We start from the raw sequence: 19,895 nt of genomic DNA, 5'->3' as shown, positions 1-19,895 counted from the left end.
TGCTTGAAGTGTATAATTGCTGCTATAAACAATCGATTGTTTCACAAAAGCAACTAGTTGATTTTCTGTTGTTTCTATGAAAACTATTTTTAAATACAGCTGAATAGATTTATGATTAATTGATTCTCTTTTATCTTCATTGTACCTTAAAAATTTGCGAATTTTTTTATAAACAATCCCCCCCCCTTTTGTTTAAGACCTACAATTCTAACACTCACAACCTCTTAGTCTCAGGCATGAGCCAATGAGGCTTAACAAGCCTTCAAACGTTACAATATCCTAACTGGGTCGGCCCATGACCTCACACTTACATTATGTGTTTTCTATCTTCCTATGATTGTTTTGTATATTATGTTGACAGTAGTTGAATGTTTTTTGAAATGGCATAGTGTTGAATAAATAAATAATATATTGTTTTGTGTTTTGATTTTGTAGTTACGAATTAGACACAATGTGCACAATGCACATATTGTAGAAATCAACCGTAACCTTATGCCTTTCAATGACAAAGGATTTAACAAACACCATTTAAATGAATGGTTGAAGTAGACAATGTGTTGAACATTTCTAACAGTCTTCTCTAAGAGCTAATGAGTAGATGGTCAGCGAATATAATGCATTTAGGATTAGGCAAAATTTAGTTCCTTTTTGTCTTGTGGATGTATGTTTTGGATTAGAGTTGTTGGTTGTGGAGGAAGAGGTAATTTTGGAGGACAATGGGGGAGGTTTGGTCAATGACTTGTTTGACAATGGAGAAGAAATAAAATTACATACAATTTTAAATAAGTTGGGGGATAAAAAATTTAGAAAAAAGAAAAATGTAGATGATTTCTGGAGGTTGTACATATTGGTTGCATTATGTGTTTTCTATCTTCCTAGAACTTCTAGGACATTTCCTTCTTTTCCTTTTAAACTGTTAGACAATTTAAATGCCCTACATGTATATAATTGGGGGGTGCAGTTCATAATTTATTAGTTTCCAGTTTGATAAGGGCATCTAAAGTTTATTATCAAGACAAGAATGCCCGTGAGATATATTTGGCAGGTTGTGTTGTCGTGTTGCAGGTCAATGAAAATTGTGACAAGTAAGTTTGTAATGAATTGGTCATTATTTGAAATGTTAATTAGTTGTGTATTTATTTTTTTTAGAAATAGGTGTAGGCAGTTCATCATGTTGGTGTTGGGAACCGTGTTGATTGTCCTTGTTTTCCATGCTTTTTGCATTGGCCACATGTAAGAAAGTTACGTGAAGGATTTTTATCTGTTGGAGGTATTTTATTGTTTGGTTAAGTTTTTGGTGCATATTGTTGCATTATTTTTTAATGATTTGAAAATATTCATTTCCAGATTGTATGGGATTGACTAGTGAGTGCAAATGACAAAGGTTTGGAAATGGTGTTGAGGAAGTTGGAGAATTTAGTTATTGTATAAGTGAGTGAGAAAAGTTACTTGAGCAACATAAAGTTTGTGAAAAACCAGGTGCAGGTAACCAAAAGAGGATAGTTGATTTGGATAAGCAAATCAGAGAGGTCCAAGAACTTGTTCATAAAGAAAACCATTGATCACTTGGATTTGTTTCTACTGAAGCCAACCAACCTCTACTGGTCTAAGCTCACCTGGTTTGGATCTGTTTAGGATTTATAGAACGATGTGTTTGTTGCAGGTTTACACATGAACCGATAAATTAATATACCGAATCTGTGACATAATTTATGTTAGTGATTACTTGAGTTATTATTTTTGCATGATTGATAAATTGGTGTTAATGTTGTTGTAGTGTTATTGTTGACATTGAAAAAGAACATATTGACGGGATTGGACTTGTAATAATTCAATTCGTGCTCAAGAATTGATAACACGATAGAAATTTACATAACGTTATGTTTGTTTATGTACATATTCTTTGTTATATTATTTAGTTATTTATGTTCAATGTGTTTGTAGGTTATGTTATTTGTAATCGAGTTGTTAAATTTGAATGAATTTGAAATAACTGAAGTAGTGAAGTGGTTTTGCTTTAATATTTTGTTTTGCGGTTAGTGTGGATTTAAATTTGTTGTTATTTGTTTCAAGTTTTTGGTAATAGTACTAACTTAGTTGGTTCTTACAGAGTCACGTAATTCAAGAAATGAAATTGAAAGTAAGAGGGAGATCGTGGACCAATTCTTATTACAACTCCTTTTATGCAAAAGTTTTATTTCCATTTCAAGCAATAACATATTCTGATTTTGTAAGTCTATATTAGTCATCTTCTATGTATATAAATGTTGTTGCTCTTTACAATGACGATGTTGAGTGAATTTTAAATTTTGCACTTGTAGGTATTTGTGCCAACAGTCTTCAACACTAAATTGTGGCACTAGACAATTGCATGTGCCCTACTCACTTGGTCATACAATTGAAGCACAACACAAAATTGATAAAGCAAAAATAAAATAGTAGCATATTATGTAATAATGGATGAATTTTAAGCTTGAGATTTCTTTATGATTGTTGTTATATTAATGTTGTGGGTTCATCGACTTGAGCATCTTTATGGAATTCTTGACGACTTCTATGGAAAGTGTGATCGTCGTATTAAACTGATTATTATTTATTTTGATTTCATATGAATTTTAATTATTGTTGTATTTTAATAATTTCTTTGATGTAGACCAACTCTAACATCCATCCAATGCATAATACGAGAATATTTATTTCCACTCCTCCGCACGTGACGTTTGTAAGAGAACAAATGCTCCATCGCCCATATCTAAATAATGAATATCAAAAATTCATTTATTATGAACTCAAACACATGGAAAATTATTACAAACAATTCCCAATACCGTCAAAATATTTCATATTACCTGCAACAAGTAAACACAACCATCCACATAGATAGACGAATTACTTTCGTTGGCATACACATCGAAACTAAACACAAACTATCAACCAAAAACTCATACACTACGAAATCATATACCAATTTATTATTTCCCTATCTCTCCTATTTACCAAACTAAGCATGTGTTTGGTTTGGTAACATAATTTATCTAAATTATAAATGGAATTAGAAGATGGAATCACTAGTAAAAAAATAATCACGAATTATTATGACTTATTTGATAATATTATTTCATGTGTATTCGACAAAGATGATTTTTTTTTATAACTTTTAACTTATTTAATATCATAACTTTTCAAAATAATCTACTATGATGAAAATTATATTTTACCATCAATACTCGATTTTCTTCATAAACAATATAATTTTATTTGATATTTTTTAAAATAAAGAAAAAAAAGTTATTCTAAAATTCAGTAAGTTGAACTAGTTATATTAAGTCAAGCCGTGTTCAATAATGACAATTTAAGTTATATTAAGCTGAAATTGTATTTGGTAATTACGATTTCAGTTGTATCAATAATTTTCACATTTTATCTTCTATTGTAAGATATGTACTTACTTTGTCCTTTGCCAAAATCAGCTTAAAGTTGAACAATTTAAATTAAAAGTGTTTGGTAGAACTAAGTTGTTAAAAGATAAATAAGAATATAATTTGTTATTGAATTAAATATTAATATTAAGTAATATTTTTAATAATTATACTTTAACATTTTAAATTTTCTAATCTAAAAGTTATAAATTTTGAGTAATATTTTTGTAAGAATTTATATTTCATTATAACTTTAAATAGTTATGTTTTTAATTAACATATTTTATTAGAAATAAAAGAAATATTTAAATAATTAAAATATATTAATAATATAAAAAGCGCGTAGCATAGAAGCAATATCTAAATACCGTAGTAATAAGGGTTTCTTCATTATGGTTTATTATTATTAAGGAGTATTGAGGTTTTCTTTTCTAAATAGTGTAATTTTATTTGATATTTCTTAAAATAAGTAAAAAAAAATACTCTTGAATTAAATAAGTTGAATATGTGAAGTATGGCTCATCTATAAAATATTTCATATACAGAATATGTACCTGTAATAGTTACTACTACATCAGAAAGAGAATGGAGAATGGGAATAATACTTTACTTATCATACCAGAAACAGTTAACAACAGCAGCAAAACCTTATCGCACAATATTTCTTCTGAGATGGAAATAGTTTACTGGTACAAGTAAGAAATCAAGATTTATGAAGCAGTGTTGAAGCCTAAAGCTTGATTCTACCTAACCCAGAAAAAGAAAAGTGAAAATAGAGGGTTACAGCTAGAATAACCAAGCCTGCACCACTCAAATTAGAAGAGAGGCTACAAGGACTGTGAGAGAGGACATGAAGAAGCAGACAGCAACCTTAGCCTGTGCATTTTGTGGTGGTTGTGCTCCTGGTGCAGCTCCATCAATGGAGTTAGATGGGGCTATTTTAGAAAAAGGAGCCAATGGGGGTTCTGTAACATCAGCTTCGGTCAGGGAAGGGGCTGGAGCCATAGCTGGTGGTAAGGAAGATTTGTCTACGAGTTGAAAAAGCCCACCTATTTCAACTGGTCTCATGTAAGGAGGAGTGCTGTCACCCAAATTTAAGCATCTGTTCCCTGCAGTAGGTTCATGAAAATCATATAATCACTAATCAGATATGAGATTTAATTGTATATCTAAATTTGAAAGTAGGGGAACACATAAAAGAGAGATTTTGTAGATCTAAATTTGAAAGCAGGGAAACACATGATATTAAGTTTAATTCAATTTTCTAAAACAAGTATATAAATTGAACTTCACACTAACTTATATATTACAAAATAACTTATATATTACAAAATGTTTTTATCTCCGGTCCATAAAAGATCTTTAATACATCTACTCACGCCGAAAATTTTATATTATATACAGTTTGATACGGACCCAATAGTAAGTTGGCTGATATGATTAACATACTCTCGTTAAAATAAACTCTAAATAATTTTGATATTATATTAAGAATTAAACTTTAAATTTAACTTTAACTTTGTAAAATTGACTTATTGTTAATTTTTAACTGTGAGACTTTTTCATGAATGGTTTTCATTAGGGATTGAAACCCTGACCACGTACTTTAACAAACATGTAACATTGTGTTGGCAGTAATCAACTGTTTGTTATATGGTTATTATGTAGGATAATTGACTACATCAAATATGGAAGAGGATTGGAAGTAAAAGGTGCTTCAAAGCCTAAAGTGATTTAACAGTAAGTATGGAAACCAAATAGTGCCAAAATTGCATCTTTAGTGAATTACAAGAACAATAAATAAAAGGTTTTGTATGCACTTACTTCTGTATCTATTGGCTGTTTGAGGGAAGCCTGTGATGACACCATCAATTCCAGCATCCTGAACAAATGTGTTGATCTGCACAGTTGCATCTGACAAGAAATCCCATGCCTGAGATACATACTCATTGTTGAATGTTTGTACATAAACAGAGAGATTATAAGAGTTGAACTTTGACACAGTTTTTGTAGAGCCAGTCACGAAGAACAAAGCATTTTTCGGGTACACAGAGTCCCTTGCGACAACTACAGAATGAGCAAATGTTTTGATATCCGAAAGAGCTGAATCAACTACATCACTAACTATCTCTGGAATGGAGTAGACAAGTTCATACTTTGTTTTCTCCTTGAATTTCAGGAACACAGAACTATCAGTGGACTGAATCATGACGTTTGGAGTCCCTGGTTTGTCATAACCTGCTTTGCTCAAAGTATCACTCACTGCATCAATCACGCTTAAGTTTTGTTCCCTTGCAAGGTACGGTGCACTCTGATAATAGTAGAAAACAACATAATTACAATACAAAATACTCAAGTTTCAACTTGTCATATAAAATTTCCTTTTTCTATAATTATAATTAATGCAGTACACTATTTAATACATATTTTATAATCATATTTTTTTAAGCTAATAACTAAGAGAAACACTTTTCTAAAAGATATATTGTTAATGTTTTTCATTAATCACACTTTAAGATATAAATTGTATATAAATATTAATATGTATTTATACAATATATAAATATAATTATATTAAAATAATACTGATTTTATAACAAATTAATATTTCAATGTACATATTTAAATATTATATATTATATATTTATTAATTAATTTATATACAAGCGGAGACATATACTTGGCCGTTTGTATATTAGCTTTTTTATTGTATTAAGAAAAAAATAATTTGTGAATATTATTTTAAGAAAATATATATCTAGTAGTTATTTTAAATAAAAAAAGATATTTAATTAGTTTTAAACAAATGTATATTTTTTAGCAAATAGAAAGATTGTTTTTATTTATTAAAAAAATATAATCATCTAATTAAAAATAACACAAAAATTAATTAAATAAATAAATTATCTATATACCTACATGTAAAGAGGATTCCTTTTCATAACAATTTTTTTTACACAAATTTTGTCTGATTCAAAACTATTTAATAATATATCCCATTTTATTAGTACAATATTATTTAAGAAATAAAATTATTTTTAATTTTTTAAATTAATGTTAAGGAAGTTTTTATATGCAAACTAATTTCTCACTCTTCTCTTAATTCTTTATTTGAAGACAACAAAACAACATAAAGAAAGAGTATGGTCTTACCCTAATTTGGTTCCACATCAAATCTCACATATCAAATAACATAACTTCCATTTTCTATTCATTCTCTCCACTCCATTTCAAGTAACTTTATTATTTGGTAAAAACATAATTCTTTTGTATCTATCATCAAATAAATCATAACTTTAACATGAACATCATGACACTCTTCGTAAACTACCAATGAAAGAAAAAAAAACTCAAACCCTAAACTCAAACTAAAAGAGAAGAAGAAAGAGTTTGATTAATTTATTTACATTTTTTTTAACATATTATTTATTGCTTTTCAATTTTAACTTATTCAAAATTATTTGTATGTATGTTAAATTTCATCGTAAAAATTAAATAGAACGGTCACAAAAATACCTTTTCTGCTAGTCTTTTATATATATATATATATATATTATTATTATGTTTTAAAATATATTTTAAGGTTAGCATTATTTTTATTTAATTTTTAAATTAACACTGACCACCCATTCATTTAACCAGTTCTCGTCTTTAAGCTCCGATGGGGAGCCTTTGGCGCGCGGCGATCGACATGTCGGAGAATCCCACCGTCTACAACGGCGTCGAGTTCTGGTCCAACCCCGAGCGCACCGGCTGGCTCACCAAGCAGGGCGAGTACATTAAGACCTGACGACGCCGCTGGTTCGTTCTTAAGCAGGACAAATTTTTCTGGTTCAAGGAATCCACTGTCTCACGCGCCTCTCGACCACGCGGCGGCGTCTCCGTCGCCAACTGCCTTACCGTTAAAGGCTCCGAAGACATCCTTAACAAGCCGAACGCATTTGAACTTTCCACATGCTCCGACACCATGTACTTCATTGCCGATTCCGAGAAGGAGAAGGAGGACTGGATCAACTCCATTGGTCGCTCCGTCGTCCAACACTCCAGATCCGATTCCGTGATCGTTATTATGATAACAACTCTGCCAAGCGTTGATCACGCGCTCTGCAATCCACTTTCCTCTTTCGGTGAATTCTCCTTTTTCTTTTGTTGTTTTACTATGTTTGTGTATATTATAATGATTATTATTACATCAATCGCCGATCGTGCTCGTTTTTGCGATAAAACTCTGTTTATGTACCTAACTGCTATCAAATTGTAATGATTTTGGGTATGGATTGGTCCAATCTTTTCAATGTAATAGTACAATGAAAACTTATAACAAGTTATGTATTAGAGAAATCATCCGTTCATAATTCAATCAGAATTTGGGAAATAGCAGAAAGTAAAGGAAATTTGTTTATTGTCCTCTTCCTACTCTGGATCAATGGATCAATGGAAACCCAAGGTTCACGAAAGCAAGAATGGTGTCAAAAGTAAGCTTTCCCAGAAATTGGAGAAGGAAAACAAACATTTCTTGTGTGACAGCCGATCGATGTTTGATCATTGTAAGTATTGCAAAACATATTAGAGATAGCATTTCAATTAACAAAATTATAAACACAAACTCGAAATTGTATCCTTATTTTCATGGCATGCTAAATACAATTTTAAAATTTAACTGGTTTATTAGTTTAGTATTGATATTGTTTTATCTGAAGAAATATTGTTCTTCTAGTAATAAGGATTACTACATGTCTATAACAACGAAACAATTCATAGTTTAATTTTATGCCTTGGCACATCTAGTTCTAGTTCTCTAATTTTCTATTCATTTTTCTCAAAGTTCATTAGAACATTCAGAAGTAGTTACCTAATGCCTCTCACGGATCATGACAAATGATTTTTTATGGTTTACCATATGGCTTACTCAGTTAAATGTGCATTACTACATTTCACCAAAGATATTGCATGTTCACATACTGAATTACTGAAATAATGGCATGAACAGAACTCACCTCAATGATGATCACAACACCTAATAGGGAAGTATGACCTTGTGTGAAGTTCAAGAACTCTGATAATGTTAACAATGATACTTTCTCGTTAAATTTTGGGTTTCTATACAAATTGTAGTCGCTAAACGGGTTCAGCATTGAGACTGCAGGCAAAAGGAAGAAAAGAAAAATATTGTCGTCAAATATTTGCTTTTACATTTTCGTATATTGATAGGTAAAATATATTCATACAAAAGAAAAAGCAACTGAGGGAAAAATAAATAAATAAAAAATCATGACATTAGTCTTTCAAGAAGTTACAAATAACTTGAGATTTGTCAGAGCAAGGATCAGTGCACCTCTTTGAGGTCCATATCCAGCCTTAAATCATATATTTTACACATAAGAACACCAAAAAAATGATGATAAGTGTTTTCGAATTAGTTTTTTCAGTATTTAAATTGATCCTACGAACACTAATGCATCGGGGAGGAAATCCCTCTAGATTGGATGTGTCCCAAATGACAGGAGACACTAGAACTCAATGGCTTAAGGTCAAAATCATAACAATAATTAAAATTGGTTATCATGTGAAGAGAAGGTCAAAATTAATTTTGTCCCAATTATTCCTAACAGGTGATTTGCTTGTGTTTTGTATTTACATCTCATTAGACATGAAATTTCACTTAATTGAGGTATATAACATTCATTTTTTGATAAGTGTCTTATATAAATAATCGTGTGTGTTGTGTATTTATATCTCATTAGACATGAACTTTCACTTAATTGAGGTATATAACATTCAGTGTTTGATAAGTCTATTATATAAATAATCGGAATGAAGAGTAAAGGACCATTTGACTTACGACTCAATCTTTTTATATCATTCCATGCCAAGTCGAATGCAAATATTCCATCACCAGCTTGGATCTCTGGAATAGATTTGCTTAGGTTGCTGAAACTTGATTTAGCAACATTTGTGCTCTTAATAAGATCAATAGAGTTAAAGCAAAATGGTATTCCATCCTTTGACATTTGAACAGGACAGTCAAGAATATCCACACCATCTAAAATAGCCTTTTTATATGCTAAGTCGGTACAAGGAGGATAATCTCCACTTGCTCCATATTTTGAGATGACCAAAGTGTTAACTAAGACATGAATAGAATGAATGTATCTGGTTAACAATGATGCAATTTTCAATTTACACTAGCGTAGAAGTGTTACGCATCAAACAAGCAGGGATAAAGCAACGATATTAACACACCTTTTTTTGGAGCATTGAGGCCCATGTGCGCAAAGCAGTCTGCATAAAAAGAACAAAAATCAATAGTCATTTAAAGGGGGAAACTTTATACTCATGTATACACGCATTCTGAACTTAGTCAGGTTAGAATTGTTTAGTTTTGTAGAATCCACATGCAACTAAAATCAAGTACAGAAGTACACACATAGTTATAGAAGATACATAGTAAATCGATACATAAAATTTCAGCTTGGAAAAGTAATATAAAGGAAAAATACTTATATTTGGGTTAATGCAGTTAGGAAAATAAACACCATGTTTTATAGATGGTCGCCGAAAGTATTTAGTTGGAATTTTCCTAAAGAAGAAACCTAGTCTAAACTAGACTTGGCTTAAAAGTTAGCATAAAAAGAGAGTTGGTAGTGTCCGCCTAGGAGATTTTGAGTAAGATTATGTGCATACAATATCCTATATGTGTGATGGTCAATATAAGTTCCGCCAGTTACATTTCTTTGATCAAGAATTCTATGATATAACTTTCTGAGTCGCAACCCCGTGGAAAGGTCATCTACCCCTTACCTAGATTTAAAATAAATATAAAGTAGCTAACAAATCAATAACGTAGAATGTTGATCCCAAAATTTTAGAATCAAACAAAATCAAGCACGGTCACTTTAAAATTAACAAAGTAAAATTGCATAAACTCATTTAGGGTGATTCATCAAAATGTTATGCACACAAGCCTAGTACTAATAGTAGTAACAGGATCATAGGTGCATTAACTTCTTCCTAATGAAAAAATAAAATCTCAGTAGAAGAAATGGTAATAACAGACAAGATTTAATCAGTTTGTATGCATTATATACACGGAAGGCCATCCTAACAAAAAATGAGTAAGACATAACATACCTATAGCTGCAGATGACGTTAGGGGGAAGTCAGACAACACACCATCAACAGAAAAGTTTCCATTCTCAATGAAACTCAGGTGCTCGGAAACAGGGTCATAGCTGTAATTATAGCTGATTGGAATATCATTTTGAAAAGTTGAAGCAAAGACTTCTAGCCCCACTTTGTGCGCATCGGAGACCAAAGATGTATGTGGTTGTAGATAGTGACTTGTTGGATCCACAGGCCATATGTAATCTTTGGGAACAAGAATTCCTGAAGCAAATGTCTTGATAGATGTTAGATTTTGTAATAGTGAACCATAAGTCTGTTTGGTTGATGGATCTACTTCCTCTTTTCCCAGAAACCTGAAGACCAGTTTTGTTATTTTTGGATTGATGTCTGTTTTTATACTTTTGAGGAAACCAGCTTCAGGTGATGAGATGTAACTGACATTTACTGTTGTGTAAACAAAACGTATGAAATTTTTCATACTCAAATTGTGTTGAGTGTAGAATGCATCATGCTGCAAAAAGATTGAAAAAAAAACGTTTAGTTTTGTGTAGAACTAGAATACTACGTGAATGGAAATGCATTATACCTGTATGTTCAACCACAATCCTTGCGGGAATGTTGTTTTAACCACATCTTTCACCGTAAGAATTTCGAATACTCCACCTAAGGTTGGTCGAGAATAATCTCCCTGAACCACTGTCAAGTAACCAAAATAGTCAACAATTAATATATATATATATATATATATATTTGTACGTATGTATTTCATTTAATACATGAATAAATGTCAGACATTACGAATCATTAATGTAAAATTTACACATGCTTCAAAATCAATGACCTACCTGAAAGTTGTTTTGGAGAACAAGATTAAAGATTTCAATTCATTTATAAAGATTGAGAAAGAGATTTTGGCATGAATCTATCAAAAGATTAGTTGTTTTTCTATTATCATCACAATCCATATCCCATGCTCATTGTAATAATCAAATAGGAGTACGTAAATAACTTGTACAATCCAGGATCTAGAATCGCGAATCTCATCTCCAACTACGACATACATCTTAGTTAAATAAATCTTATTATGGGGACATGTGTCTTTCCTAAATAATTAAGTATGATTAAGCATATATATTATACTTAAATTCACTCTAAAATCATAAATAGGACCCAATTGAGCCTTCAGTAAGGCTTTGTATAGGTATAAGCCCATTAAAACATTAAAACTAGTGTAAATAGGGAGGTACCTTAGGTAAAAATATTTTTAAATGATTCATTATCATTGTCTACTTTTGAACATCAAGATTATATTGACTTGATAGAAAACCAGACCGAGACTTATAATTGAGACCAAACTAGACTAAGACCAAGATATAGACACAAATTGAGGCACAAAGTAGCATGAAGACTAGGAATAAATGAGCAGTAGGACCAGAAAAAACTCCTTAGCAAACTATATGTTGACCACGCAAAACATGATAGATGACATATGCCAACACAAGGAACCTCAGGATAACCCGATTGATCATATTGAAATGATGGAGTTACGAAGAGAAATAGAAACACTCAAGAGAAAGAATGTGGAAGAAATTGATGCCCTTTGATCCAAAAACACAAGAATGAGATAGAAGGTGGAAGACCACACCTCTGCAGGTCGACACCGAAAACAAAGACTCAATTGGCTCCAATGTACCAACTGTCCAAAAAATGCAAGAGTTTGATTTTGAACAAGGTGTTTTGATGTTTCTAAATCCGCTTTGAAGACTTGAAGAATCTGTTGTTGTGTGTGTGTGTTATTTAGTAGATTTTGAGTTGTAAATTTACATCTAGTATTGATCCAAGTTCACTTGATTTTTAATCTCTTTTGAAAGAAGTGTTTTCTAAAATCCGTGTTAATTTTAGTCAGTTGTTTCATGCTTTTAATAAGTTGAAACAGCTTTTGTTCAAAGTCTGGTGACTACAACAATTTTTTCATCTAGTTGATTTATCATGACAACCGATTGAATTGCACTTAGTGTTTTTCAAAGAATTTGAAAAAGCTTTGTTTTATGTGTTGTCCTTAACAGAAAAAAAATCAATCAGTTTGTTTTAAAATCAATCAACTATTTTTTAAACAAAATTTTGTTATGAATTTCAAACTGATTTTAAATGATTTTAACTGATTTCAATTAATGATCAAACGATTTTAACATCTTTATAAAGTCTATATAAAGATTTTTTTTTATCAATTGAAAAAAAAATTATAAAACAAGTTTTCAATAGAAGATCAAGAGCTTTTGGATCATTGCTTGCGTGGGTTTTCTATTCTTGTGTTCTACTGCTTTGTGAAGTCCAAGTGTACTTTTACTCTTTCTTTTATGTTGTATTGTGTGTGAAATCATTTCAGATAGGGTTTCTATAAACGGTGGTATTGCTAAGAAGTGTTATGTGTTCTTAAGGGGTTTAAGATCAACATTTTTTGTGTGTTTTGTAATCTAGTTTTGATTGCATAGTGAATTATCGGTGGTTAGCTGAGGACTGGATGTAGCTCTTGGTTAAGAGTGAACCAGTATAAATCTCTCTATATGAATCTCTTTTTGCCTACTTTCATATACTACTTTAAATTATGTTCTTTATTTTTTGTTGCATTAAACTGTCAGTTGTTTCGATAAAACAACTGGTTGATTTTTCATAAAGAACTATTAATCTGATAATTAATTCCAGTTGAACAGAAAAATCAATTGATTGATTTTACAAATCTTTTCACTCTACTTCCATTCTTTGCGAAAATCTTGTGAAAACAATCACCCCTTCTCTTGTTTTGGACATACATTCTAATAGTTGTCAGTTTTCAGAATGCTCAATCCCAACCACCGGTCTCTATGTTGCTTTCCGTGCCTCTATTCGTTGACACCCCTTCATGGAAGGTATAATAGAAACTCCCTCCCATCAAATTGGAAGAGCCTAGATGGTCCACAAGGTCAACTATTTATAGATGTAACAAGGCATGAAGCAAATAGAACGTCACATCTATCCCAACTGTCTTATCATTTCATCACAATGACTACAACCTTAAGACCATTCACATTCATAACATGTGCTCTCTCTGATCACCCTAAACCTTATATACTTTTTGAAACACTTCGCTCTCCTTAAACCTGGGTGACAAGTATACCACTTGAGACAAATAGTATCTCGACAAAAAATAATAAAAATTCTTGCAATGGCTCTTGTAGTAAATCCACTTGATTCTAGGGGGCTAATGTACTATCTAATACAAAAATAAAACATCTCAATCAACTAAAAACAATTGAATTCATCTCCAACTATTGACATACATTTCAGTTAAATAATCATATCCCTAACAGGTTCAACTGACACGTGCCTAACTAAGTATAATATAAGTAGATGATTATCCCTAAACATGTTCTAAAACTGCAATTAGAATTCACTTAGAATTCACTTAGCCCGTCAACAAAGTTTCATATAAGTATAAGCTCATTAAAATTAAAACTAATATAAAAAAAGGGTCATATTGTGTAAGAATAAAAAGCATCATTAAGATGAGTTGAACTTACAGAAGACATTGGAACGTAGCTCCTTTAGGGTGTAGTCCGCAGAAAAATAGCCATCGGTTTGTACACCATTAACTTGGTAAGACTTACTTTTATATTTATTATTTTGAGCAATATCAGTGGCCTTTTCAAGCTTCACGTTTGGGACGCAGATCCCCTGCGAATCTTTCGTTAATTGCACGTCACACCATACTATCACATTTTTTAAACTAGCTGTTACACCAAAAATATAAGCTTTTTCACTCGAATCAGGAAATATCCCTGAAAAACCACCACGTGCTATCACCAACGGTGGATTTCCTGCACCAAAAACAACTCCTCCAAGTTAGCTTCAACACACACTACACATCACAATTTATTATCAGAGCGAACATCTATTACACAAGTTTCAAGGATTATTGAACCCATTAGGGGGAAGTTATTGGAAAAAACATGTATAACAACTACAAGATATATAGGTCATGAAAGTTTGAAATGAATTTATCCAATTTACATTTTATAGAATTTTTTTAGGAGAAACTTCTTTGAGTAACACAATTGCTATCAAAGGTTTCGAGTTGTTTCAGACCTTAATGTTAGCTTATTCAATAATAGATGTAAGAATTTTTTGTGGAGGATTAAAAAAATTACAAGTATTTTGAATTGCAAGATTCTATCTTTCCTTTTACATATTTAAGAATAGCAGTAGGGGTTATTCCTAAAAAAGAAGCTATATGGAACTCGATTGTTGAGAAAAAGAAATTAACACTAGATGCATATGGAGCTTAAAGTGGTTAGGAGTTGGTTGATAACCACACAGGAATGTTGACAAATGTTCAAAATGACTAGGCATGGTAGTGATGAGTAGAATGGGAAAAATATAAATAGTGTGGCTTGTACATATGAAATCTTGCATGGAAAGTGTAGGATCATAGTTACAACCAATCTGGTAAGAAATATGGAATATCAAGGCACCCCTGAAAGTTCTTTGTCTCACTTGGAGATATGAAAAAGAGTTTTACGCTATAAGACTATTTGAATTTGTGTTTGAAGGCAAGCAAATACATGATTCATGTTTTATTCACAAAACCATGATAAAATAAAATCCAATTTTTTTCTACACTCATCACCCCTTACAACTCCTAATACTACTATTTTAATATTTTTTACATCATTTAATTATAATTTTTTATTATATTTTTTTATTAAAATGGTCGCATCAAAGGTTATATACATTTTCATATGTTGTTTATGTATAGTTTATGAATAAAATATGGAAAACATGTTATTCTTAGCTAGGATAATAACTTGTTTCCAAACTAAAGTGGTTCTTCATTTTTTTGCAACATATTCAAGGGATGAATTATTATATAAAGAAGGATAAAATGTTATGTAGTATGGTGTACAATCATGCGATCGTATTGAAGAAAAGAAATTGAGTAATGTTTAAGAATTAAGGCTTTGTAATGGACGGACTCATATCAAAGATAAATTTTTCTTTTTGGTCTTGGATGATATTGATGATCAAATCGTTCCAATACCCTTTTATGCAATTGATTGTCAATTTTGGACTCTATTTACCACGAGTATAAAAATATTTTTAATAGTAATTTTTCAACAAACAAATATTTTAAACCTAAGATCTAAATATTTTAAACCTAAGATCTGACATTTAAAATATTTTGAATGAAAAAAGGAAAGATCTCCACCATAGAGAATGAGTTCTTCTACTATAAGAACTACTTTTTTAAATTCTCCCCCATTACAAAAAAAAAATCATTGTAGAACTTGAAAAAATTATTTAAGATCTTAAAGTGAAATTTATCATTAGAGCAAATTTTGAATGAGATCTTGAAAGATATTTTATCCTAAATGGAATATAGTACTAAAGATGTTCTAAGAAGGTATAAAATATACTGGTGGAGTTGTAATGGGGATTTAGTGATTGAGAGATGATGAGAGTGGTGTGGTTTTTTCTAATGAGAGTGATCAAGGATGGGTATTGTAGTGGTAATGTGGGAAAAAAAGGGATGAATAAGTTACTCAATTATGAATACATCAAGAGATGTGGGAGCTTGAACTCGAATTGGTAGAGAAGAGTCTACTCTTAATCTATAAATAATGAAGGACGAATCATGTTAGCACATAGTCGCTTTCGGTTATGATTTTTTCTTAGACATTTTGTTCAATCCAAAAATATATCCAATATAAATTCAATTAATAAAATATGAATTTCAGCTTTAAACGAATCTATAAAGATTAACATAATTATAAATTATATTTAAATATTTGTATTTTTTTCACACCTTTATGTATGAAAAATGATTATAGTGTCACCATCATTTTCACACCTAAACCATGCATGGTAAATAATATGTTCACTCCAACAATTATTCACATGTTTCGTTTTAGTACAGTTCGAAAAGAATTAAATTCTTGATACAAGAACTTTAATGATTAATATAATTGAATATGTGTTTGGTTTAATTTTTAATAATTTTCATGTGTTAAAAAAAATTAATATGTAATTAATTTTAAAGAATCATTAATTATATTATGTTATTTTTTTCTCTAATAAACCCAAACCATGTAACAATTATTAAAGACGAAACATATATTCAATTACCTCAATTATTAACAAATTGAAATAAAATTAATGAAATTAAAATTTTTCTATTAAAACTATAATTCTTTTATTATACTAAAAAAAATATGTTAATATCTATTATACTAAATCAATTATTTACTCAATTAATTCTAATATAAAATAAAATAATAATTAATTATATAAGATATAAGCTTAGTATACAAATGGTTGATGATGACTTAATAGTTTATGTTTATGACTAATATTACTTTAGATTAAGATGGTAAAAATGGGTTGGGTTTGCGAACCCACCATCATTTAAATCGGGCGACTTAGCTTTTTGAATCCGTCAATACATATTAGTCTGGTCTACTTAACCTATTAACTTGGTGGGCTACAAGTGAGGTGGGACGGGCTGACCTGCCAACTCGTCTTTTTTTAGTACTTTTAAAGAGGGATCTCATATTTTTTGAATAAAAATTTGTGATCAATTTTTATATAGAATTGAAGTATTATTGATATTTACTTTATTTTGTTAGGTATTAAACTTTTTCATTAAAATTTGGTTTGTTCTTTCTTGTATTTTTATTTTCTAAAAAGTGATATCAACAATTATAACCAAGTAAATATATCTAAAACAAAAAAAATTAAAAAAATATGAAAGTGGTGGGTCAATCCACTAGTCTGTCATTGACAGGATGAATTACTATTTTTAGTTCGTACAATCTTGATAGGTCAGTCTGTCTCACCCCACTTTTAACAGTCAAATGAGGGGTCAGGACTGGCCTATTTAGTCACCCCATCTTTTCTTGACAATGATGATCTTCAGTAATAAACATACTATACATACTATGTATATATGTATATGTGTATTTATTGAAAAGTGTCCCTAGCCAATTTTGAAAGTTAATTTAAGTAATATAAGACAAGATGAAATTTTTTAAATTTAATTTACTATTAAAAGAATTATATCATTCTCTAATCAAAATTTAAAGTTACATTGCAAAACTTTTTAAACTTATCTAAATCATAACAATTCTTATGATGATGGAAAAAAAATATTTGAAAAATTAAAAGTCATTGGTGAGATTTTAATAATTATATCCAAATCAAGCTTTAAGAAATGGAGTTCTTTGAAGATATTTAGTTATTTCTTTAATGATGTATGTCATCTTATTTATGCTTTATGTTTTAGTGTGTCACAAGGTATATTAAGTTTTGCTCAATTTCTACTGAAAATAACTTTAAAAAAAATATTAATTATAAAAATCTATTGATGATTTAAATATATATATATATATATATATATATATATATATAACTAAAAAGAACACTATTTATAACAACAAGTTGATTCTCCCACTCCAAAATACTCACTTCCTCATCCACTCTAATTCTGATATCATCAAATTAACTTATCAATATAATTTTCAAGGCACAAGAAGACGGTACAATACAGTATATCAATCCTCAGCCTCATTTATCACCCTTTTCACCAACACACTTCAATTAAAATTCGTATCTAATAATTGCACGGATAATATTCCTAATAACAACTTAGAATTAACACGAACTCCACGGAGAAGAACCAAAGGAACGTTAAATCAAGCTAAGGTAAATTTGAATTGATCTCAGATCACTCTTCTTTTCATTATACGGGAGATAAATATATTCAACTGAAACATAGTTAATTATATAAGTTTAGAATAAGGTTAAGGTAAACTCCTAAAAACTAGATAAATATCTTACTTATATTAATAAGATCCAAAATTAAGCTAATTACAATATTTGAGAGCAATTATAATTGTAACGGATGTTTGACTCTGTAACAGTAATTTCGTACAATTCCTCTGTTATTAATTTTTGTGATTTGTTTTCTCATCAACATTATCCACACCAAAAAAAGATAGAAGAGTAAGAGGAGAGACGAACCGGAGAGAGTGTCCCAAGTGGTTGCGTTGGATACTTGTGCAGAAACCAGAGGCAGCGCCGAGTGAAGAAGAAGAAGAAGATGAAGGAGAAAGAGTGAACGGAGAAGAGAGCGTGGTTTCCACATTCCAGCGGAATTTTAGTTTCCGGTGAAGTTCCGGCAATACTTGGCGGAGAAGAAACTTAGAGTTTTGGCCACTCACCACAACCCTCGAGGGCTATATATGATAGTGGGCTAAACTACCGTTTAAGTCACGCCGTGTGTCGTTTAGCTATCGGCTAAGTCGTATTTGTCCCTATAGAAGAAAAAGTGAGAAGGCGAAACGACAGCGTCAACGTATTTGTCCCTATAGAAGTGAATACTTGACTTTACATTTAGCAGAAATAGTAACTTTCCTCCTTACACTGTGATTGTTTTAAATTAGTTTTTAAATGTTAATATATTAAAGAAAAGTTTTAAAAAGATACAGTAGTTTTTTATTTTAAATTTATTTTTTCGTATTCTGACAAATAAAATCTAATTTTTATGTTAGAAAATTTCTATATGTTATTATTAAATATAGTTTATTGATGACGATGTTATTTTTAAGAATTGTTTTAGTTTATTAATTATAAAAAAAATTCTTAATTATCATCATAAATATTCAAGAATTAAAATTACTATCACGACTTATAAATTATATTGTAGTTAATGTGTGTCTTGAACTATTTGATAAGCTTTAATTAAGTCTCAAAACTATTTTTTTATTGGATTTTAATTTTGTATTTTTTTAATTAGATCTTTAACACTATTTTTTTTATTAGATTAAATAGAATAGACCTGCAAAAAAAGTAAATACAAGTTCAAGAATTTTATTGAAAAATAACTAAATTGTTTACGGACCTTATAAAAAAACAATTACACTAAAATATACAAACATTTTCTGTTTTTTACTCTCACACTAATTATTCTTTAAATGATTGAAAATATTATGCCAGTATTATTTTCACATTTTAATTATTTCAAAAAAAATTATACCGTATTTTCTTATGAGGGATTGTTATATACATTAAAAATATGTAAATTAATAAAATCTCATATTTGATTAGCATAATTATCTCATGCTATATTCACATAGAATATGTTTGGGAAATTTTTTTCATAAATATTAGAAATGAAAAAATAGATAATTTTTATAAATTGAAACTAATTTGTCCATAAGTTAATTAATTTATAGAAGTTCTTTTATCTGTGTATAAATTAATTTGCCTATAAGTTAGTTAATTAAAATATATTTTTTTAAATTTGTGTATAAATTAATT

The 19,895-nt window shown here is 30.0% G+C and overlaps 1 protein-coding gene and 1 pseudogene across 2 annotated transcripts; one reads left to right on the top strand and one right to left on the bottom strand.

The window, feature by feature from the left end:
• Positions 1-4,005: 4,005 nt before the first annotated feature.
• LOC150027292 (glycerophosphodiester phosphodiesterase GDPDL4-like) lies at positions 4,006-18,820 on the bottom strand. 2 transcript variants are annotated; one of them, XM_090303611.1, is made up of 9 exons: positions 18,597-18,820; positions 14,102-14,398; positions 11,131-11,240; positions 10,551-11,055; positions 9,663-9,701; positions 9,262-9,546; positions 8,417-8,559; positions 5,244-5,730; positions 4,006-4,528 (listed from the first exon to the last, which is right to left on the bottom strand). In XM_090303611.1, exons 1-9 carry the CDS (start codon positions 18,718-18,720, stop codon positions 4,230-4,232), a joined length of 2,289 nt encoding a protein of 762 aa, XP_090159737.1. In that variant the 5' UTR covers positions 18,721-18,820; the 3' UTR covers positions 4,006-4,229. The 2 variants fall into 2 exon arrangements, with proteins under 2 accessions (XP_090159737.1, XP_090159738.1); XM_090303612.1 differs by lacking the exon at positions 9,262-9,546 and having other exon boundaries at positions 18,597-18,819.
• On the top strand, positions 7,081-7,615 carry LOC150027293 (pleckstrin homology domain-containing protein 1 pseudogene; annotated as a pseudogene).
• Positions 18,821-19,895: the final 1,075 nt, after the last annotated feature.

This window comes from Phaseolus vulgaris, chromosome 6 (assembly GCF_051622355.1).
Source record: "Phaseolus vulgaris cultivar YP4 chromosome 6, ASM5162235v1, whole genome shotgun sequence".
Classification (NCBI taxonomy): Eukaryota; Viridiplantae; Streptophyta; class Magnoliopsida; order Fabales; family Fabaceae; genus Phaseolus; species Phaseolus vulgaris.
Note: the sequence above shows the minus strand (reverse complement) of the source record. Positions and strands in the feature narration are given on the sequence as shown.

Coding starts and splice junctions, on each gene's coding strand:
- LOC150027292 (XM_090303611.1), bottom strand. CDS start 18,720: ATGTGGAAACCACGCTCTCTTCTCCGTTCACTCTTTCTCCTTCATCTT. Junction 14,399..18,596: donor CACTTGGGACACTCTCTCCG/GTTCGTCTCTCC, acceptor TTTTTGGTGCAG/GAAATCCACCGTTGGTGATA. Junction 8,560..9,261: donor TGATATAAAAAGATTGAGTC/GTAAGTCAAATG, acceptor TTTTGCCTGCAG/TCTCAATGCTGAACCCGTTT.